Source organism: Delphinus delphis, chromosome 1 (genome assembly GCF_949987515.2).
Source record: "Delphinus delphis chromosome 1, mDelDel1.2, whole genome shotgun sequence".
Lineage (NCBI taxonomy): Eukaryota > Metazoa > Chordata > Mammalia > Artiodactyla > Delphinidae > Delphinus > Delphinus delphis.
In genome coordinates, this window is record NC_082683.1 from 149,688,811 (window position 1) to 149,713,075 (window position 24,265).

A 24,265-nucleotide genomic window follows, 5' to 3' on the forward strand; every position below is an offset into this window, starting at 1 on the left:
TACAAATTTGGCGTGTGAAGCACTGCAGCTTCCATGACACACGTGATGCTCACAGAAGCAGCTGCACTGTGAACCGCTATAGGACCACACAGGCTATTGGGAAACTCTGAATAAAGGCGACGGCAGTGAAGCAATGGGCTTCTCCCTTCTACCTGCAGGACAGGTGCCTGAGCGTACATCCTCCGCCCCTTCCTTGGAAGCCAAACTTTGATCACCTTCCTCCCATTCATCCTCACCCAGACATTTTTGTTAAATGCTTAAGCCAACGGTTCTCAAGGTGTGGTCCAAGGACTCCTAGGAGGACCTCCCTCTTCTAACCGTATACCTCTATGAGGCTGGATTTTCTCACATGCTTCAAACCCAAAAACCTATCACAACAGACTGGCTGTAGGAGCAGATGTAAGAATGTAAGTTCCTCTATTAAACCAGATATTTAAAGAACTTTGCGACAGATGTCAAACTGTGCACTCTTCTCACTAAATGTGTTCCGACTTGGAAAATACAGTTATTTCTCATTAAAAATTTGTTATTTATGTTAAGATGTAGTGGGTTTTTAAATTATTATTTCTTTAGAATGTCATAAATGTTTTTTAAAAAAATTTCTCAGTTTTCCTTTCTAATATGATGAATATTGATAGATAGAACCCAACAAAGTAGAAGCTCTTTGGGGTCTTCAACAATTTTCAAGACTGTAAAAGGGTCCTGAATCCAAATAGTTTGAGAAGAGCTGACTAAGGGAATCTAGGACCACACTGAACACAGTGGCACACTGCCCCCGAGAGCATATGACCTCGGGCTGGTATGTAAATGGCACACTCACAGTAGAAGTGATGTGAGTCCAGGATGCAGGAAGCAGCTGGCTCTTCCTATGTCAGGCACTTATGCACCTAAGCACACGTGGAGTGGGGCTGAGGATTTACAGTCAGGGGTACATCTTAGGGATAGAGATCAGAATAGGCAAGATAAAGGGAAATCCTCAGCTCTCTGTTCTCTTGCATAAGGTTTCATGGAGGAGATGGTGCTTTAGGGGTACCGTGGTGGGAGAGCATACCAAACTATGTCTTTAATATCATTGCAGTTGTGTCTTAGAGACAGACAAGATACAGGAGGAACTCCTTTCTGTCTGCAAATATTCGAAGGATTGAAATATTTCCCTAAGACAAAAATACCTAAGCAACACTCACCCCCATCTCCAGCTTCTAATCAGAGGGCTATGCATCCTGCAAGTGCATAATAGATTCATAATTGTTTTATGGAGGAAAAACTTATTTTCACAGGCTTTCAGCTTCTCCTCACCACTGCTGCCCCACGTGCTGCTCACGTCTTAGGCAACTCCCCCCAGTTGTTGGTGCCGCATGAGAATTCAGTGACTGAACACTCATCTGAGTCAAGGAATTAGGTACTGATTTGAGAAGAATAATACCAAAGGACTTGAGTTCTGATTTCACCTTTGTCATTAACTGTCTCTAGTGCCTGGGAAAGTCACTTTCTTTTCTGGGCCTCAGTTTGCCCATCTGTAAAATAAGAGGTATGGATTAGATAATGTCTAAGGTCCTTCCTCTTCTGACATCTCCTGACACAGGACCTTTTTAATGTTCCAACAACTGTGGGGGATTTGGTTAACATCTGCCAGGAAGAGTATAGATTAGTAATAGTATTGATAGTTTAAACATGGAAAAGCTAAATGGGAATAGACATAGAGTTTGTGAGGGTAGGTGTTCCCCCAAGTGAATTCACCCTCTGCTCCATATGAGATAGAAGGCAAACGTAGCCGTTTTACAGCTACAAAAAGTTTAGGAAGCACACACTCAGTCATGCAATGCATCAACAAATATTTAGTGCGAAGCTTGGATGAGCCCAGAATTGCGCTAAGTACTAGGCAAACACCGATGATCAAAAATAGACGTGAGCCCTGCCCTCGAGGAAGGCAGTCTAATGGGAGAGATGGAGATCAGTCAAGAGACCACATAGCCACGTGTGTAATTACAAACTGACACCAGTACTATAAAGAAAAGGAGCAAGGTGTCCTGAGGAGATATACCCAAATGACCTGACCTTGACTGCAGAGTCAGGAAAAACTCATATGAGAGAGTAAGATCTAAGCTGAGAACCGAAGGATGAAGAGAGGGGGAGGCACAATCCAGAAAGGAGAAACTACATGTGCAAAGGCCCCGTGGTAGGAGAGAGAGCATGGATGATTTGGGCAAAAACAAAAGAGGAAAGCCAATAAGGCTGGAACGCAGAGGGAAGTGGAGGGTGCTAGAAGATGAGGCAGAAGAAGTAGTCAAGGTCAGATAATAAAGGGAGCTGTAAACAGTATTAAGAATGTGGGTCCTCATTTTACCCAGGAAGGGAAAGTGACACGTCACTGAAGGGTTTAAGCAAGGGGAGAGTCATGATCAGATTGGTATTTGAAAATAATCACTTGGGATACAAAGTGGAGGACAGTATGGAGAATGGATATTAGAATATCAACAAGGCGCTTGTTCGGAGCCCAGGAGAGACAAGACGGAAGCTTGAACCAGACAGTTGCTGCTGCTGCTGATACAAATGGAGAGAAGTTAGCAGATTACAAAGATGTTTATGAAGAAAAATCTGGAAGACCTGCTAATAGATTGGACATAGGTTGGTAAGGGAGAGGGAGGAACCAACAAGTTACTTCTAGGTGTCTGGCTTGTATGTTAGGTTAGATGGTGGTCCCCTTGCTGAGTTAGGGTGCCATGTCACTGGATGAAGCTGAGATGAGAGAAAGAAGATGATGAGTTTAGTCTCTGATAAAAAATCAATTACATAAATTGGGGGCCCAGTGCAAAATGAAAATGTGGGGCATCTTGTTCAACAACTGTTAAGAATTTCAAGACAGTGACAACAGAGCAAAGGCAGGGCCCTTCTAAGCATGGGGCCCTCTGAGTGACTACACAGATCGCATGTCCTGCTCGGACACACTAGGTTTAATGTGTCAGCCATCCAGGGAAATTTGAGTAAACTAAATCCCATCAGAGGGACAGCCCTGGAGCTGAAGGAATCTATCTGTGCTCCAGGCTCAGGAACCCACTAGTTATTCTAGGTAGTCATGCAGACAGAGCAGAGACAGCTGTATCCTCTGGGTGGCAAGGACTCCAACACCTGGTGTCCTGGCCCCTGTAGCCAAATCTCTCGTATGAGAAGTTACAGAGCACAGTGTCCGTCCCCTAAGGAAAATCCAAATTGCTTGATACGGCGCCACCGTTGTACAAAGGGGAATTCCACATTGGCTGTCCAAAGATCAGCCCTTCCGCTGTGGTTTGCAGCGTCTGCCGGCCACAGTCCTCGGAAGGGCACCCACTCCAGTTTGCATAACCCTTGCTTGATTCGGCCTAGGGGCCAGCCCCAACTCGGGCTCCTTTTAAAGCTCTGACCCACCAGGACTTTATTCTGAAGCACCTCAACCACAAGGTCAAATTCAAAGACAGAACCCTGTCCCTTGGGGGCCCGCCCGGCCCCACTTGTGGGGGGGGGGGGTGATGCCACACTCTGTGCTCTTGACCAGGCCTGTTGCGGCAAAGCCCCTGAGGAAGCCTCGGTCCAGGGAGCTGAGCAAGGTTATTCAAGGGAATACTAGAAATTTCAAGCTGGGGAAACTATTGTACGTTCTAGATGTCCTGAAGAAGAAGAAATGAAACTCCCATTATCAGCCTTAAAATAATGATTACAAATGAGCACACAGGAGCCAAGCCCCCAAGGGATTCTTCATTGAGACAGTCAGCTCCCTTCTCCTGGGTGGGCACCTTCCCACCTTCTCTGCCTGCATCACTGACCTGCCTGCTACGCTTGTGGTGGCCCTGTTGACAGGCAAGCTGGCTGAACCCTGAGTCCAGCAAGCTCAGATTCCATAGCCTTCTCTTTGTGACTCCAGTGCAGCCCCACAGGGCTCCCAGTCTGTTCCCCACTCTTGGGTCTGAGCGGCAGAATTGTTGCAAGATACAGGACAGTTACACCAAGAAGGCTGCCCTTTGGCTGAGCATGAGGTTAGCTGCGAGGTGATTCCTTATAAGCTCTTGTGCATTGTAGACCGCACCCTCCAAAATCTGTTCACAATTCTTGTCTGCCTGGAGTCGTCTGCAGCTAAAGTGGTGAAACTCATAGATGGAGCTTTCCAGAAAAATTATTAGGATCTCCTGGGCTGACATGCCTTTGGACCTTTAGACTCTACCCACGTCCCTCCTCCCTGACATCCTACAACAATTCATAGAAAAGCAAGAAGGCAGAAAATGTGGGTCCTGGATGACACTGGAGTGCTGTACTAGCCTTGGACTGCCTGCCTCTGAACTTCTTGTCACGGAAGACCAAAAAATAATATCCCTTTCCTTTTTAAGCCATGGTGAGTCAGACTTTCTTTCTTTTGCAGCTGAATATGAACATTAGGGAATATTCTGGAGAAGGGATGGAAGAGAAGAGATATTTCCCCTCCCACACTTTCCTCTGATTTCCCAGTGAGTCCCCAAGGAAAAAAATTCATTTAAATTCAATTTAATAGGCATGTATTGGACACTTGCTATGAATCTAGATCTGAGGGAGAATTGGGCTCTGACCATCTGCTCTCAAGGAGCTCACAGTCTAACGAGTGGCATTTGTGTTGTCTTGAAATCCACAGGGCCAAATGGTGCCCAGACTGACACACCATCCGTCCACAGGTGCCTGCTCGCTCACTTTCTTCCCTACTTGGGCTCTTCCCTTGGACTGAAACCCCAACTCAAATCTAACATGCAGACTGTTGACATTTATGTCACATCTACATGACCTGTGAGTTTGGGATTTTTCCCGGTGAATCCTAATGACTTTTCAGATGAATGGTACCTTCACAGTCTTGAGAAACAGGAGTCATCTTTGTTGTTCTTGTTGTTTGGTCAATATATAAGCAAAGGGTCTTAACTTTTCCCAAGATGTTCACACCTATTCTCTTGTGTCAGCTTGACATCAGTCCTGTGAGATATGTGGGTAGGGAAGATATTGTTATCTCCATTTGTTAATTAAGTAATTGCATCAAGGAAGTTGCCTAAGTGGTCTCTGACCATTTAGATTCTGAAAATTTTGAGGTGAGAGAGGACAACAATTTCACATCAACAGAGAAAGGATGAAAAATTCAACAAATGGCTTGAGGTAATTGGCAACATTTACCAAACATTCCAAAACAAAGAAAGAAGTCAGAGCCTAACCCTAACCCTACCTAATGGCTTATGGAATGAAGAAAGATAGAAATGGCTCTTGCCCAACTCCCTTCTCCTGCCATTATGTTCATGTATGCGTGCATGCGTGTCTGTGTGTGTGTGTGTGTGTGTGTGTGTGTGTATTTAATATTTCAAATTGTAAGAAGAAAGTGGAAGAGATACTGCCCGCCTTCCTGAGTTGCTCTGAGTGCTTGCCATTGCCCAGACCAGCCCTGGTCCAGGCCCACAGGGTACTCTGCTATGCCCATCCCAACAGAGAAAAAAGGAAGCTGTGTCCCTGGCACCTTCCATGGGCCAGATCCTGTACTCGGCACCAGATACACAAAAGGTAATGGAACAGTGCCCTGTTTCAGGGAGCTCACAGCTGATTGGCTGAGGCAGTTTGCACATGGATGACAGCGACATTTGTTGTAGACTTAGTAGTGGAGAAAAGCACATGGCACAGTGGCAAACAAAGGTAAGAGGGGAATCTGTGCTGCCTGGGTCCAGAACCGGGGCCTCGTAGTCTGCCCTGGGTTTGGGTCCTCTGGCCTGACTGTTCAGCCAGGCTGAGTCGGTACCCAGAACACCCAGCTCAGAGAGGGGTCAGCCCTACGGCCTGAAGCACACACAGCCCAGAAAACCCAGGAGCCAAGAGGGAAGGAGTAGGTGGAAGGGGTGCAAAACCCAGCCCCTGACCCCTTTCCTCTTCTTCCTCGTGGCAAAACTCAGAACTCCTAAGGCCAGTGTAAATCTGGCAGGAGCAGAAATTCCTGAGTCAGCTCCACACCTATTTCTTTTTTTTTTTTTTTAATTTGATTGAAGTACAGTTGATTTATAATGTGTTAATTTCTGCTGTACAGCAAAGTGATTCAGTTATACATATATGTATACTTTTTCATATTCTTTTCCATTATGGTTTATCGCAGGATATTGAATATAGTTCCCTTCCGCGCCTATTTCTAAAGGTTCTTTCTCCCTTTGTGATTCTTAGGCTTCTGCATCAACACTCCCCAAAGAGTTGGGAAGAGAGACTACAGTCCCCTGATCCTGACCCACAAGGTACATCCGCAACCTGGGCTCTATGCCTCCTTCCTCCCACTCCCTCCAGCCCAGCCCCAGCATGTCTGCCCCCCTTGTCTGGTGCAGTGAGCTTCTTTAATGCGGCACACTCAGAGCCCAGGGCCACCTGAGGTATCCCAGTGCTGATGCAAGAAGGCAAGAAAATAACAGAAACACTGGAGATGTCCTACATCTGAATCCACTTGTTACCTCCCCAGGCCCAATCCCATGTGAAGCCCAAAGGCCCCCGGCAGACAGAAGGCAGGTACTGCTGTCCCCTTGGGATAGATGGGAAACAGACACAGGGAGGTCAGGTGACTTGCCCTAGGTTTGAGTGGCAGAGCCCCGGCCTCCTGTCCCCCCAGATCAGAGCTCTTCAGTGGGGCAGTGGGAGAAGCCCCTGCAGAAGGGGGAGGTCAAGGCCCAATCAAAGACTTTCTTCATATCTGTAGAAGTAATGTCACCACACCATCCTTTCCTTCTAGCAGTAGTGCAACATTCCTCACCATATCTGGCTACTCTGCCCCTACACACACACACACACACACACACACACACACACACACACACACACACACACACACGTGCAAATCCAAAGCAAGACAACTAAGGCTTCTTTGGAAGGAAGACAAGGGATAGGTAAGAGGGGAGAAAAGGGCCTCCTGTCCAGCCTTCATGGAATCCCAACTTATTTTCTTTGTTATTTTTACTTCTTCCTCCCCATCTTTCAAATGTTAAGTCTCCAGCCACTGAAGCTCACAAACCAGAAGAAACCTAGTGACTCTTTAAGCCAAATTTTCCATTCTGCACACTGGGGCCAGTGTAGAATGGGGAAAGGTGCACAGCCTGAGTATCAGGCAGGCCTGGGTGCAAATTCTGGCTCCCTCATTCAGCACCCATGTGCAGGGTACTTAATATCTGTGTGCCTCGGTTTGCTCACTGCAAAATGGAGATGAGGGTCATGGTGACTGGCAGGTACAGCTTCCAGTAAGCGTGGACTACTCTTACTAATTCCCCCTGAGGATGTGTCTAGCCAAGGAGGTTGGAGACATGGATCTGAGAGTCTACATGCATCCAGGGCCAGAGAAGGAACCTGGAGCACGTCCGACACCCTTGCCTGTCCTGTGGGAAGCTGACCTCTCTAAGGAGTCTTGGAACATAAAATGAAAGAACCAGAAGACAGCTTTGAGGATATTTAGCTCACACTCCTGTTTTCATCTGGGGAAGATGAGGTCTGGAGTGGTGAGGTGACTTCCCAATCCAGTAAGGAGAAGCCTTGAGTATCAACCCAGGTTGGGGAGGGGGACCCAGTTATTTCTCAATCCCAGTGTATTCTGGAATGGCCAATTTGTCCACGTCACTGTGACCTAGGAACACGTGAATGGAACCCACAACTGTGGGTCCCTGCGCACAGAACAGCTGTTCAACTTTTTTTTTTTTTATTAAGAGAAGCTGAAAAATTATTTTAAAAGGGAGAGAGAGGTAGCGCCTCCTAAAAATAACCATATGCAGAAGTTCATTTTTCAACCATCTCTTTTGCTTACGATGCAAAATTAAAAACTTTGAGTAAGAGTTTCAACGAATACAAAGTTGGAGAGGTCTAGGGAAGGGAGGAGCTTTAATCAGAAGAAACTTTTGCCAGGAAATCTGTGACACTGTGGCTTTTTATGAATGGCAAGGCCACAATATAAAAGGGGGACACAGTAGGTGAAGGTCTACACAACAGGGGCTTGCTCTTGCAAAACCAAACCACAAGTCTGACTGAACGAAGAAGGCAGAACACCACCATGCCCAGCTCAGCACTGCTCTGTTGCCTGATCTTCCTGGCCAGGGTGGCAGCTGGCCAACACCAGGGCACCCAGGCTAAGGACAGCTGCATCCACTTCCCAGACAGCCTGCCCCACATGCTGCGGGAGCTCCGAGCTGCCTTCAGCAGCGTGAAGACTTTCTTTGTGAGTATGATGCTCTCCTGTCCTTCCTTCCTCCCTGGGACTGCCTGACGAGGCATCCTGTTGGAGCTTATAAAACCTCTTTTTCATTCACCTCCACCCCCAACACCCATTCCCCGCCAAACTGAAATTCGTAAGAGTCCCTGGTCAAGCTGTGGGTTCAGTGAGTCAATCTAATCCCTGGTGCTGCAGCAAATTGTGCAGGAAAAGCTCCCTTCAGAAAGGTATCTCTCCTATCTCTCCTACGCTCGGAAATTCGTATAAGAATTCTCTGGAGCTCAATACTTCATAGGCTGGGAGAGATCACAAAGGGTCTGACTGGAGGTGAAGATGTTCCCCATACCCTGTGGCAGGGAAGCATAAGTTGCCTCAGCTTAGAGGGCTTCCAGAACCTGAAAGACGGATGGTTTGGGGTAGCACCATACAGGGGGAAACCTGCATTAGGAGATGCTTCCCACTCGTGGAGAACTTTCAGTGCTGCAGCTGGATGTCGGCAGCGGGTAGACAGAAAAGCAGAGGGAGGCAAGGGGTTGGTATGGGGACCCTTGCACATGTGACACAGTTTTGCAGAAAGTCCAGGACCCAGGCAAGCTTCTGCCTTGCCTTCAAAATCAGCCAGATTTTTTTAAAGAACTTGCTCCCAAGGGGAAGGACTTGATTTAACTAAGAGTTCCAGCACCGTTGAATGTCCTGTTTTGAAAGCTCTCTTTTCCATTTTGGGGCCAGGTCTGCATTGATTAAAAATCAAAAACTCTATAAATAAAAGGGCATGAGAAAAGCAGTCAATTTCAGTTATTTCCCCAAACCTTGGTTTCATTCTCCTTGTGTTCTTCTTGCAGCAAATGAATGACCAGCTGGACAACTCGTTGTTGAGCCAGTCTCTGCTGGAGGACTTTAAGGTGAGGGCTGGGTGGGGACGGGGCTGCGGTGTGCAGCGTGACTAAGGGCGTCTCTGCTTCTCGCCTGCAAGGAGCTGGGTCCACTTCCCTCACTTTGAAAAGGAGAAGTGGGAAGATCTTAACTCAGCACATAGTCAGTAGCTGGAGGGGGTCTGTCACTAAGGGCTCGGTCCTGGGGGGAGGTGGCCACTTAAGAAGGTCCCCGGGGACAAAGCCGTCCTCTCAAGCAGTAGCTCTTCCTCCCGGGTCACCACCCATCCTGGCTTCTGCCCTTAGGGTTACCTGGGTTGCCAAGCCTTGTCGGAGATGATCCAGTTTTACCTGGAGGAGGTGATGCCGAAGGCTGAGGACCATGGCCTCAACATCAAAGAGCACGTGAACTCCCTGGGGGAGAAGCTGAAGACCCTCAGGCTGCAGCTGAGGCGCTGTGTGAGTAGCAGGCCAGCTCTTTCCCTTGCAGGCGGCTCTCTCTCCTCTGGGCTCTTCCAGAAACATCCTGCCCAAACCCGGTTCCCACCCGGAGACACAAAGACACAGGCCGGCAGGCGCCTTCTCCCTCCGGCCAGGCACTGAAGTCGCATCACTTGCTCATTTCTCTCTGAGCAGAGGGTGGGGTGGCCGCTAGGCATTTACATGTGAAGGTTTGCAATAGCTTTCCTGTTATTTGTGAGTCATTTGTGGGTTATTAGTTAGCTATTCCCCTCTCTCTACATGAAAGGGGCCCAGAGCTTCAGTCAGGGCTCCCTCGTCCCTGGGGACCAAGGACCTGGGCCCCGCAGGAGGGGCCAGAGGTAAGGGTCCCGGGGGAGGAAACTCCACTCCCCACGTCTTCTTAACCTTTTGAGAGCAGAGCTTCAAGTGGAGCCCAACTGACTGACAGGATTCTCCCTGGCATTTTAGAGGGACCAGGGGGCTACTCGGCCCCAAGCTAGTGTCTGTGAATAATCCCCCAGGATCATTTATTTCTCCAACTGAAATGATACCCTCACCACTGGCTTCCTTTGTTCCCTCACTGATGTTGAGAAATCATTTGGGCTGTATTTGTAGAAGAGGACCATGCAACGGGTTTGGCCTGCAGAGCTGAGACTGTGTCTCTGCTCCTCGGAGACTTAGAAATGGTCCTCGTGGCTGGGGCTGATGGAGAGGGACAGGACAAAAGCAGGAAAGGACAGAAGGACTGGCTCAGGCTCTGGTCGGCACTGGGACGTGCCAAGGGAGGAAACTGCAAGACCTGGGTGTTTGACGCAGCCTTGTAAGCAGCTGGGAGCAGCTCCTAGGGAAACACAAGTAATCTCCCTGGGCTGTGTTTCTTCTCTGTCTGGTGGGGAAGGACGAGGTAGGCTCGTCCTCACAGGAGCTGTGGAGAGTAGGCGTCCAAGATGAGTCTGGCCCGTCGCTGCTCCCGGGTTGTCCCCCAAGCACAATGGACCCAGGACCCGGGTGCCAGTGTTGTTCACACTTTCTCTTTCCTTCCACAGCATCGATTTCTGCCCTGTGAAAACAAGAGCAAAGCGGTAGAGCAGGTGAAGAGTGTCTTCAATAAGGTGAGCCTGGGATGCTGGCAGGGAGGGTCTGGGGGCCATGACCTCTGCCCACTCCCGAGGGGCGGAGGTTGACCGGTGCTCAGCAGGCCCTGAACTTCCCTCGGAGGGAGTGTGGGAACCCAACAAATGGTGTGACCTCCTCAGCCAGTGAGGAGCTGCCATCTCAGTTCTGTTTGTTTTCTGTGAAGTGTTTTGGGGGGTTTCTAAATGACTGCTCCCCGCCTTTGCAGGCCTGCGGGTTGGGCTGGCCAGCCAGCTGTGAACACAGTGAGCTGGGTGTTGGGGAGAGTGACAGAGGAAACAGAAAGTAGCTTGTTGGGAATCAAGTCTGAAGCCACACGTGCAGGAAGCTGACACGTGAACGTGCACTTACAAACACACCCAGGGGTGCAGCCTGAACTCCCCCAAACTCAGAGCAGGAAGCAGAGCTCTCCCTTATGTGGACTTGGTTCCCTTCTCTTTCCATCTTCCAGTCACACCTCCCAAGGTGCCTGAGAAAGTCAGCTCTCAAACCAAGTGGGGTTTCACTCTTTCAACTGTCCATGAATTCTTCTACCACATTTCCCAGAAGCCATGGGGCCTATGTCCTCTTCATGGGCTGGAGACAGACGCTGGGCAGGGTTCCAACATCAGGGGGCATGAATCCCCTGACAGTAGGCCAGAGCAACAGGGCTGAACCTCCTCAATCCATGGGTGGGGGAACATAAACACAAAAAAGGCTCCCTTCTCTCCTTCTCTCAATGTCTTGCTCTCAAAGTGGTTCCCCTAATGTCTTTTCATCAAATTTTGAATAAGCATCATGTGAGTACATGACCTTTAAAATTGTTGAAAAGGCACCATTTGAAAGACTGTGCTTTGCAAAAGTGAATGTTCCTCTTGCTGCCTATTGGCCGTGGTCCAGGCCAATGCACAGCCTTTCCTGACAGCAGGGCATATCCTCAGGTCCCCAGGGTCTGTCCTTCATCCCCCAACACAAGGGAGCTAGTACAGCTTCTGGGTCCCAGGGTCATGACCATCCAAGCAGAGAACCCACCTACTTGCTCAGATGGGGTTTTCACTAAACATTTCTTATCTCCCTACACAGCTCCAAGAGAAGGGTGTCTACAAAGCCATGAGTGAGTTTGACATCTTCATCAACTACATAGAAGCCTACATGATAACAAAGATGAAAAACTGAAGCATTCTAGTGAAGAAACCATCCAGGATGGCGACTCTACTAGACCCTAGGACATAAACTGAAGATCTTTGAAATCTGATCCAGGGTTCTGGGAGAGCAGAACCAGCTCCCTGGAAAACCCTATTGTACCTCTCTCCTAGAATATTTATTACCTCTGATACCTCAACTCCCATTTCTATTTATTTACTGAGCTTCTCTGTGAAATATTTAGAAAGAAGCCCAATATTATACATTTTTTCAATATTTATTATTCTCACCTGTGTTTAAGCTGTTTCCATAGGGTGATACCCTATGGTATTCGAGTGTTTTAAGAGAAATTGTAAGTTATATAAGGAAAAAAAATTGTTCCTTGAGGAGTCAACTGCAGCTTCATTTCCAAGCCTAACCACACTTGACAGCTGTTGGGCTATTTTCCCTGACCTCCCTCTAATTTCTCTTGTCCCTGGGCCTGGGGCTCCCGGAGTGTTACAAAGACTCTTACGCTCGTAAGAAGAGAAACTAGGGAGCGCCTTTGACAATTAATATTCCAGTGGCTCTGAGGGATTCCCCTGACCTCATTTCCCAGCCACTTCACTCTTGAAAGCTGTGGCCAGCTTGTTATTTATAACAACCTAAAATTGGTTCTAATAGAACTCAGTCTGAACTAGAAGCAATTCAATTCCTCTGGGAATGTTACATTGTTTGTCTGTCTTCATAGCAGATTTTAATTTTGAATAAATAAATGGGTCTTATTAATATCATGTTATGGTGTCAGTTGACTTCTGTCTGGCTAAAAATATTCTCTCAAAGTTTCCAAGATAGAAGAGAGTAGATGAATGAATTCTACATTCCAGAGAAAGTAAGCCAGCTACCCTCTCCCAGAAAACCGGAAACCTCCAAATCTGATCAGGGAAAAGCTGTTACCCCTTCAAAAGCCAATAGCAAAGACCACCATATTCTTCCCCTAAACTCAGTCCTTTAAAGAATAATCCATCATGATCATGCTGATTTTCAAGGCTAAGGATGAGATTCTGTGCATACCAAAATTAAAAAGCAAGGCAGAGGAAGTTTTTCAGTGTATTTTAGGTTTTGGTGGCTTTTTCTTTGTCTTCTTTTTTGTTAGTTTTGTTTGCTCCTTCAAGTTCCAAAGTTCCAGGGGTGAATATTAATTTGCCTGTGTTATTGTGAGGATTACGATAAAGTGCTACATGTCTCTGGACACTAGGAGATGGTCCTAGTGCACACAGTTGGCTGTTATTAGAATTCACACCTAAAATCTTCTACCAAATCCTCCTGGGGCTGAGCAGAGGCAACAGGTTGGACCTAATAGAGTAGAATATAAGCAAATGAGCCCACTTGATAGGCTACCCAAGGATTAACGCTGCTGCATTTCTGTTCTCTCCTTGAGCCACCAGGCAAATGTGAGATAGGCTGCTGACTGCGGTCTGTTAGGCGGGGCATGGTGGCTGGGGAAGCCCTACTCAAAGCCCTGTGACTTGAGGTGGAGAGGGGAAAGAATGGGCTGAGTAAACACTGATCCCCCTCACACTCTGCCCAGGCAGCCCTGGTCTGGGGGAGGGTGGGAGTCGAGTGGCTGTGGTCAGTTTTTCAGTAAGACCTGACTCACTTCGGTTAAAGCAACCATAGGAAGGAAGTGGGAAGGATCAAAGCTGAAATTCTGAGATGAAAAATTAGGGTTAAGAATGGAGGCTAGGAGAAGACAGTGAGAGAGGGAGGAAAGCTCTCTGTACTGAAATGGAGAAGAAGCCATGAGTCCCTCACCCGGGAAGGATTAGGCGATTAGGGGTCTCTGGCAGGCAATGCACATTGACTTTGGTGTGAGGTTAGCACCTCACGTGAGGGAAGTGGGCATCTGAAACCAATAGACAGAAACTCACATGGAGAAGCTGCATAGCTGACAAGATGCTGACAAAAACTACAATTTCTTGAGCACTTATTTTGAGTGAGTCAGTACTAGGCATGTATGTATCAGTTATACTACATGGTATTTTATTGGTATTTTCTGTAAGAGGGAACTGATGCTCAGAAATGTTGACAGGGCTCGGCCATGTGGGTGATGTGGAGAATGGACAAGTGAGAATAGCAGCATAAAACACTTTTCCCTTGTATCAATTATCTATTGTTGCCCTGCAAATTTAGCAGCTTAAAACCATAAACATTTATTATCCCACAGTTTCTTTAGGTCAGGAATCTTGGAGCAACAAGGGTCTCTAATGAGGCTGTAGTCAAAATGACAGCCAGGGCGGCAATCACTTGAAGTCTTGACTGGGACTGGACGATTTACCTCCACGATGGCACATTCACAGGGCTGTTGGCAGGAGACCTCAGTCCCTCACTGGCCATTGGCAGGTAGCCTTGGCTCCTTACCACATGAGCTTCTCTGCACGGCTTCTTGAGTATCTTCACGACACAGCAGCTGTCTTCCTGAGCCAATGATCCAAGAGACAGGGCAAGGGGGAAGTCATGGTATCTTTTAGACTTAATCTCAGAAATCTCATACCATCACTTCTGCCACATTCCATTTGTTAGAAGCACATTGGTAAGGATAGCCCATATTCCAGGAAAGAGGAATTAGATTCCACCTTTTGAAGAGAAGAGTATCAAAGAATCTGTGGACATGTTTGAAAACTACTACACCCTTCTAAGAATTTAGAAGAAATAGCTTTGAGCTGGTTGGCACATCAGACTCCTTGATTGGTGAGGGGAAGGGGAAGATTTGGGTAGGCATCAGAGTGCATGGATGGGTCAGCATCATGGACACTGCCCTCCTTCAGTTCTCTCTTATAGGCTCAGTCTAATATAGTTACTTCTCTGAGCCTCAGTGTCTCATCTGGAAAACAGGTAAAACTTCTTTCCCTTTTTCCAGTGTTATGGACTGAATGTGTCTCCTCAAAATCCATATGTTAAAGCCCTAACCCCCAGTGTGATGGTATTTGGAGATGGGTCCTTTGGGAAGAACTTAGGATTAGATGAGGTCATAAGGGTGGGGTACTCATGATGGGATTAGTGCCCTTATAAGGAGAGACATAGAGAGCTCACACATGTGTGCTCTCGCTCTCTTTCCCCCCACCTGCCCCTCCCCCCATCCTCCCAAGCACAAAAAGGCATGTATGTATCAGTTATACTATCTGGTATTTTATTGGTATTTTACTGTGAGAACACAGTAAGATGTCTGTACCCACTTGCCAAAAGAACAGGCTTCACAATGAAACTTACCTTGCCAGCACCTTAACCTTGGACTTCCAGCCTCCAGAACTGTGAGAAAATTAATTTCTCTTGTTTAAGACTCTCAGCCTCTGGTATTTTTTTATGGCAGCCTGAGCTGACTGATACACCAGGTATCATATAAGAGTCAAATGGAGTGTCAGGTATGAAGGTGTACATGTGTTTTGGATAGGAAGTGTACAGATGAGGTTTGGATGGAGATTTTTTTTCAAATCTTTATTCTCTAAGAAGAGCAACCACCTCCTCCCTTGTCCATTGGTCCCCTCAAGCAGAGTTTGATTGTCAGTGGAGAAAGAGAATCTCTGTCTGTGGTCCCAGCTGCTGAAGTGAGGACGGTGGGACCAGTAAGAGGAGCTCCCCTAATCTATGATGACAGCATGGTTACCCTATCTGGCCACTGGCAGAATAAAACAGAGAGAAAGCAAATGAGTTCTTCCATCCTGGGAGTGAGGCACAATCTGGAAGGAAGGGAATGAGATCAGAGACAAAAAGAAAGAAGAAAGAGGAGGACTGGCCAGATGGCAGAAGCTGCCCATTCGATAGCATGTTTCCCCTCAGAAAACTTCTGTGAGTGGATTTAATTGTAGAATATGGGAACCAGCTCTAGGCCTAGGGTGAATTAGGGAAAATCAGACATAGCACTACAAGGAAATAGGAACTGGAGCATAAGAACATATACCCAGAATTTAAAATGTCAGGAAGATCTTTGAACTTGCATAAGCTACAGAACCACCTACAGAATGAACCTGTCAACTCTGTGTCTCTGAGTGTTTGGTGGGTCCCAGGTGATATGTGTCCCATTATTCATATCTTTTTTTTTTTTAAAGAAGCTAGTTTTTTAAAAATTTTATTTATTTATTTAAAGAAGTTAGGTTTTTTAAAATTTATTTATTTATTTATTTTTGTCTGCCTTGGGTCTTCATTGCTGCACGCAGGCTTTCTCTAGTTGCGGAGAGCAGGGGTTACTCTTCTTTGCGGCTCACGGGCTTCTCATTGCGGTGGCTTCTCTTGCAGAGCACGGGCTCTAGGCACACGGGCTTCAGTAGTTATGGCACGCGGGTTCTAGAGCACAGGCTCTGTAGTTGTGGCGCACAAGCTTTGTTGCTCTGCGACATGTGGGATCTTCCCAGACCAGAGATCAAACCCATGTCCCCTACATTGGCAGGCGGATTCTTAACCACTGTGCCACCAGGGAAGTCCCATTCAATACTCCTTTTAAGCACTAACTCACTTGATGACTTTGGAAATTTTACGTGCCCTCAGTTTCCTCAAAAATAAAGTAAGGATCTAGGTCTAGATCAATGATTTCCAACTGGGGCCATTCACGTGGGTTCTTGAAGGCACTCATGGTGAGGGCGAGGATTGTTTTTGAATAAGTTCCAAAATATGAAAAAGCCTAGTAAGAACTGTACATTTGTCACCCTACCTCCCATAAGTCTGTACAGGCTCAAAAAAAAGCACTGCTACATGCTTGGCTGAAGTAATAGCCACTGTGTATGGAAAAACAGGTTACCTCTTGCTGATTGGAAGCTCTACTTGGTAGTCATATATCACATCTTTGATTAACAAAATCAGAAAATGGAATTTTTTCCTTAAAAAAAATTTAACCAGCCAAAATAGCTTAAAATAGACTCAGGAAAATTGCAGTCTCTTGTGATCAAAAGCTTTAAAACCACTAAGTTCCCTTCAAGCCCACAGTTCCTAATTCCAGCAGCAGATTCCTTCAGTCAGCCAGACCCATTCTCACCTGGACCCTCCTCCAGGACATATTCCGGTGTCTCCAAGGTCTGCACTGGGCATTTTCCAAACAGCTTCCCAGTCATCTGCATGTCATCAGCAGCTCCCCTCTCCAAGCAGGGTTGAGCAGCCATAGAGCACTGAGCTTCCAGAAGCTTGACACTCTGGCTGGAGAGGATCTGGGGGAGATAAAAGATCTGAGGGAAAGTAACACAGATTACCTCTTATTCCACAGCACAGGGATGAGGTGTACAGGCTCTGGAATCTGCCAAACCTTGGCTCCAAGCTACATGACCTTGAGATATCACCTGCTTCTGCTATTCTCTATAACATAGAGAGTAATCATTCTTTCAAGGTGTTGTTGCCATAAGAAATAAAGGCATAAATACACCTAAAGCACAGAGTAAATAATTAAAGCAGCTATTCCTTAGACATTTGGAAAAATGCTCAAGTGGGACCAGATGGTAAGATCAGTGCTAACACCATAAAAAAATAGCTGGACACAACTTGTGTGCCAGTCACTAGACTTGGACTTTCACGATAACACCTTCTGCCTCCTTACTCACCATTTCTAAGTGGAAAGCAAAAATGGACCATCTCCGCACTTGAGAGGGAAAAAGGGAAATGATATTTTTTTGAGTGCCTGAAGTTGGTCTCAGAAAAACTTTGCTTGATGAATTTTTAAAAATATACATATCAATTACAACCCACTGCTTAACATAAATGCCTAATTTCATTCAGAGCAATAATAGTTGAACATAACCTTAAATATAGATTAGATTAACTATGTAGAAGGCTTTATTTGATTACAACACTGAACGTTGTTCATACATGTTCATTATCCATCATTGTTGCTTATGTGCTAACAACCTGAAAAATGAGACAGCCTACTACCCTTCTTTTTCCCTTACCATTATTCAAGAAAAATATCTTTTTTTCCACGATCAAGAAGCCATTGTATAATAGAGCCTAGAATTTGTCCCATATACAACCCAGAATGTCATGTCTATTTGAAGACATCTTTCTGGATTACGTAGGGGAGGGGATTATCATTTCCCAAACCGGTTCCTACCATATCTCTTCACCAGGGCTGAGCTAGTAAATAAGGTTAGTATGCAACACAAATAACTAATCAGTCTCCTTACAGAATAATCTCTGTATGTGATGAGGATGAGATTCAAATAAAAACAGAGGCAACCTAGAGCCCGTGCTCTGCAACAAGAGAAGCCACCGCATTGAGAAGCCCATGCACCACAATGAAGAGTAGCCCCTGCTCGCTGCAACTAGAGAAAGCCGGCGCACAGCAACGAAGACCCAATGCAGCCAAAAATAAATAAATAAAATAATTAATTTTAAAAAAACAGAGGCAAACTGGCTTCTCCCTGGACTTTGCCTCAAATCAGTGTCATTATGAGATGTACATTTATTCACTCAGAACCTATTATGCTCTAAGTACTATGTTGAGTGCTGAAGAAAAAGCAGTAAATAAGCAGTAAATATGTTGTAAATAAGCAGTAAATATGTCGGGTGCTGAAGAAAAAGCAGTAAATAAGCAGACATGGAATCTACCTTCACAGATTCCATAGCTAGGAGTGGAAATAGACATTACAAAGTTAACGACACAGTTTTATTATAATTGTGATATCTACTAAATGAGAAGTAGGAGCTTTTAAGAGAGCAACTCACCTAGACAGAGGGTTAGGGGGAGGCTTCCATGAGAAGGTGACACTCAGCTGGACATGGAGGATGAGTGGGAGTTGGACAACAAAGAGGGAGGTGATGAGAACCTTAGCAGAGAGAGCCACATATTTAAAGACCCCTTAGAACTACAAAGAACAGGGGAGGGGATGTCTCTGAAGCAAGGGTAGTATCATGTGTACTGATACTAATCTGTATTGATAGCCAGGCCCTAGGCCGTCTTCAGACCCTCTGACCTCTCCATCCCCTCTCATGTTCTGAGGCCTGGAAGTAGGACAGAACTTAAACTGTTTAAGGAAATAAAAAGTGAAGCACAGCAAGAGAGAGACAACATGCATGAGATTTAAGATGAGCTTGAAGCAATGGGCAGCGTTAAAATTTTTAGACTTTAACCTAAGAGCAAAGGGAAACCATTGAAGGCTATTAAGTAGAGAGGAAAATATGTATTTTCTGAATGAAACCATTTAGGGACCATTTGCTAGCAGTCTAGACAAGAAGAAATTGAAGTCAGGACTAAGGTGGTAAGAAATAGGAATTGAGGGCTTCCCTGGTGGCGCAGTGGTTGAGAGTTCCCCTGCCGATGCAGGGGACATGGGTTCGTGCCCCGGTCCAGGAAGATCCCACATGCCGCGGAGAGGCTGGGCCCGTGAGCCATGGCCGCTGAGCCTGCGCGTCCGGAGCCTGTGCTCCGCAACTGGAGAGGCCACAACAGTGAGAGGTCCGTGTACCGCAAAAAAAAAAAAAAAGAAAAGAAATAGGAATTGAGAGAAGTGCAAGTGATCAGATATTCAGCAACTACTTAGATGAGAGTGGTGATGGCAGGTGATGACCAAAATGAACCTCAGGTTTCTGGCCTGAACAACGGGGTAGAGAAGAAGCCAGTTTGGAGGGGAAGGTGATACACTCTACACTGGCCCCACTGAATTAGAGGTGCCTCTGAGACTTTGAGTGAATATGTCCAGAGTGGTCAGCTGGACAGAGAGATGTAGTCTGGAGATAAAGCACAGTAGGTTGGGTGTCATTGCTATAGAGATGGAAAATGAAATCCTGGGGCTGGAGAAAATCACCAAGGGGATGAGTGTAGAGTGACAAGAGAAGAGAGCTTGGAACCAAGCCCCAGAAAAGCCAGATATTTATAATTCAGAGCAGAAGATGCTGTAAAAACAATCTGAAAGAGTGACCTGAGTGGTAAAGAGAAATAACAGGAGAGAGTGGTATCCCTGAGGACAAGGAAAGAAACTATTTCAAAGAAAAAGGATTGGTTGGCTGGATAAAATGCTATTGGGAGGTGAAATAAGATCAAGACAAAATAGCCCCTACTGAATATAGCAAGTAGGGTCACTGGTGACTTTATCAAGAATAGTGCAGGGGAATAGCGGGAGATGGGAGATAGATGGTTGTATAAATGGGAGGTGGAAAAGTGGGATGACGTGTGTGGACAGCTCTTTCAAGATGTTGGGCCAATAGAGGAAGAAAAGAAGTTGAAGACAGAGGAGAGAGATGAGAGAGAACTGATAAAGACAGATTCTTCAGAAAGCAGGAAAGGTAGGATGCAGGTAAAAGGAAGGGGGGCTCTTGAAAGGAGGAGGAACTCCTTCATTGAATAACAGGAAGGAAGTAGGGACAGTGGGTACAAAAGCAGTTTGGTTTGAAGATTTGTTGGCAGGAAGTTGAGGTTGTTTCCATCAGATGGTTTCTATTTTCTCTGACAAGAGTCAGTAAGGACGAGAGAATGCAAGGAAGTTTGAGGAGAGAAACAAAGATTTGAAATGATGTTGGCAAAAATGTGGAAAGCAAACAACTCTCAAGAAACGTGGCAGATTTCCAGGCAGTGCCGAGCTAAGTTGAAGTAGGTGAGCCTGAATTGAAGGGGTCTGCCAGGTTATGTAATCTTTCTCAGGATTCTCTTGGCAGCCTGGGGTGAACATAGAGAAGGTAGAATTGTTTTGCCCCATGAATACCACAAAAGGACGAGGGGAAGAGGGCGTTGAGAATACAGGTAAGAGCCTGATTGGAAAGATGGATCCAGGATTCAAAGTTGAATAATGAGGGAAACAAAGACAGGAGAGAACTGATAAAAAGAGATAATGTAGATAAGTCAGGCAATGGACTGGAGGTTCTGCTGAGAATGAAAGGGAGAGGTGGAAGATGTTTGAGCGTCCTGGAGCACCTGGTGGATTCTTATTTCCACATACGTACAGTTCTCAGAGTTTCATACAATGGACACATGATCATTTTAGATTTTCCAAATCTTAGAGGACAAGAGATCTACATTTCTTAGAAGATTCCCTAATATAGATTTCTTGGACTTTCCTAATAAATAAAAGGACCCATATATTTGTAAATATATCTCACCAGATAGAAGTCATTTTTACGTCAGAAAAATAACGATGTTCAAGTATTAAACACACACAACCTTAGAGTCACTCAAATCAAGAAGCATATAATTTTTGCCAAGATGAATCATCATCCAATAACACAACCAACTGGGAACCTCCAAACACAGATCTTTCCTCTGCTGTGCAGAAAGCTGTCTAAATCAGTGCTGCTCTGGGTGACCTGAAGACCGTTGTTGGACTACCAACAGTGACAAGACCGTGGCAAGGGAAGAAAAGAAATGAAGAGTAAGTGCTTAAAAAACTTCATAGCAACTTGATGGTAGTTTTTTGTTTGCTAGATTGAATCATTGAAAATTAGGTTTGTATTTTGTATGTTTTTTATAATTTTTTAATTTCATTTTCCTAGTAATTCCTGTTGTTGTAGTTTATTAAAATGTTGATCCATAATGGATTGGAATTTTTTCTTCAATCTGGTTCTTAGGCTAAGACAGTTTGAGAAGCAAGGTTCTAAATCACACACAGCCAAGCTTATTCCCAGACTCATGGAAACTCTAAATTAGAAGAAAGAGGTAGTGAGATACAAATGGTAGAAATATAAGACACATGCACCCCAATGTTCACAGCAGCATTATTTAAAATTGCCAAGACAAAAAAATAAAATAAAATAAAATAAAATTGCCAAGACATGGAAACAACCTAGATGTCCATCAACAGATGAATGGATAAAGAAGATGTGGTCTGTGTGTGTATATATATATATACATATATATACACACACACACACACACACACACACACACACACAATGGAATACTATTTAGCCATAAAAAAGAATAAAATAATATGATTCGTAGCAACACAGATGGACATAGAGATTAGCATACTAAGTGAATAAGTCAGACAGAGAAAGACAAATATTATATGAAAATATTATATGATATCACTTCTATGTGGAATCTAAAATGTAAATACAAATGAATTTATTTACAAAACAGACTCACAAACATAGAAATCAAACTTATGGTAACCAAAGAGGAAAGCGGAGGGGGAGGGATAAATTAGGAATTTGGGATTAACAGATACATGCTACTGTATATAATATAGATAAATAACAAGAGCCTACTGGGAATTCCCTGGTGGTCAAGTGGTTAGGACTCAGAGCTTTCACTGTTGGGGGCCAGATTCAATCCCTGGTCAGGGAACTAAGATCCTGCAAGCTGCGTGGCATGACCAAAAATATATATATAACGAGGGCCTACTGTATAGCACAGGGAATTATATTCAATATCTTGTAATAAACTATAATGGAAAAGAATCTGAAAAAAAAATATATATATATAAAACTAAATCTCTTTGCTATATACCTGAAACTAATACAATACTGTAAATCAACTATACTTCTATTTAAAAAAAATATATATATATATATATATATACATATATTATACTTAGACTAACCCAATTTCAAATCCCCACTCTACCACTTACTGTTGACCTTGGGTAAATTGGCTAATCTCAATTCCTTATCTGAAGGTAGGGAAAATAGTCCTTGATTTGCACATTAAGATGAGGATTATGTGAAATACTGTGCTAGTGGCCTAGCACAATACCAGGCCCACAGTAAGGACTGTGAGTTGCCTTAAAGACCATGGGGTTGAACCCACAACCCATTGCTCCAATCAGAATCTCAGGCCCCAACAATGCACCAACCAGAGGTACCTAGCATAGGCAGCATATCCTGACAAGGAACCCAGCTCAGGCAAGCCAAGTTGTACTGGCCAGGTCATCTCTCCCTTTTCTCCATTAAACCAAGAGAACTTAACATCCTAACCAGGAAGGAAATATGGCAGCTGCCACTGGCTGTCATTCTTCCCTTCTCTCTTGATAAAGAACCTTTATTTTGTTCAGATGTCAGGCATCCATGTGCTTCAAGGGAGCTGGGCCTCTCCCATGGTAATTTTATTTTCCCTGTCCAGTAACTGATTTAGAAAAGGGTCTGTGATATAACTTGGTCAAAGAAATATGAGGTTGGCTGAGGGACTACAGGGAAATGTGTTTCTCACACTCTTTTTTATTTTTTATTAATCCCTAGAATAAGTTACCAAAGGGACTGTGTTCCCTCAGCCTCTACAATAACCCAGGCTTTATTTGTAGAAATGGGATAATAAATTCTGTGCCTATTCTTTTTTTTTTCCTCTTTACTTTTATTTATTTATTTTTACTTATTTATTTATTTATTTTGCGGTACGTGGGCCTCTCACTGTTGTGGCCTCTCCCGTTGTGGAGCACAGGCTCCGGACGTGCAGGCTCAGCGGCCATGGCTCATGGGCCCAGCCGCTCCACGGCACATGGGATTTTCCTGGACCGGGGCATGAACCCGCGTCCTCTACATCAGCAGGTGGACTCTCAACCACTGTGCCACCAGGGAAGCCCTACTTTTATTTTATTTTTTTTTTATTTTTAACATCTTTATTGGAGTAAAATTCCTTTACAATGTTGTGTTAGTTTCTGCTGTATAACAAAGTGAATCAGCTATATGCATACGTATATCCCCATATCTCCTCCCTCTTGCATCTCCCTACCATGCCCCCATCCCAGCCCTCTAGGTGGTCACAAAGCACAGAGCTGATCTCCCTGTGCTATGCGGCTGCTTCCCACTAGCTATCTGTTTTACATTTGGTAGTGTATATATGTCCATGCCACTCTCTCACTTCGTCCCAGCTTCCCCCTCCCCGGGCCCTCAAGTCCATTCTCTACGTCTGTGTCTTTATTCCTGTCCTGCCCCTAGGTTCATGAGAACCTTTTTTTTTTCCTTTTAAGATTTCATGTATATGTGTTAGCATACGGTATTTGTTTTTCTCTTTCTGACTTACTTCACTCTGTATGTCAGACTCTAGGTCCATGCACCTCACTACAAATAGTTCAATTTCTTTTCCTTTTATGGCTGAGTAATATTCCATTGTATATATGTGCCACATCTTCTTTACCCTTTCATCTGTCGATGGACATTTAGGTTGCTTCCATGTCCTAGCTATTGTAAATAGTGCTGCAGTGAACATTGTGGTACATGACGCTTTTTGAATTATGGTTTTCTCAGGGTATATGCCCAGTAGTGGGATTGCTGGGTCGTATGGTAGTTCTATTTTTAGTTTTTTAAGGAACCACCATATTGTTCTCCAGAGTGGCTGTATCAATTTACATTCCCACCAACAGTGCAAGAGGGTTCCCTTTTCTCCACACCCTCTCCAGCATTTATTGTTTGTAGATTTTTTGATGATGGCCATTCTGACCCGTGTGAGGTGATACCTCATTGTAGTTTTGATTTGCATTTCTCTAATGATTAGTGATGTTGAGCATCCTTTCATGTGTTTGCTGGCAATCTGTATGTCTTCTTTTTTTTTTTTTTTTGCGGTACACAGGCCTCTCACTGTTGTGGCCTCTCCCGTTGT

The 24,265-nt window shown here is 45.0% G+C and overlaps 1 protein-coding gene across 1 annotated transcript; it reads left to right on the forward strand.

The window, feature by feature from the left end:
- The first annotated feature begins 8,035 nt into the window (after positions 1-8,035).
- IL10 (interleukin 10) lies at positions 8,036-12,014 on the forward strand. The gene is made up of 5 exons (XM_060010157.2): positions 8,036-8,200; positions 9,037-9,096; positions 9,373-9,525; positions 10,575-10,640; positions 11,725-12,014. The coding sequence occupies exons 1-5, from the start codon at positions 8,036-8,038 to the stop codon at positions 11,815-11,817; spliced, it is 537 nt and encodes a 178-aa protein (XP_059866140.1). The 3' UTR covers positions 11,818-12,014.
- Positions 12,015-24,265: the final 12,251 nt, after the last annotated feature.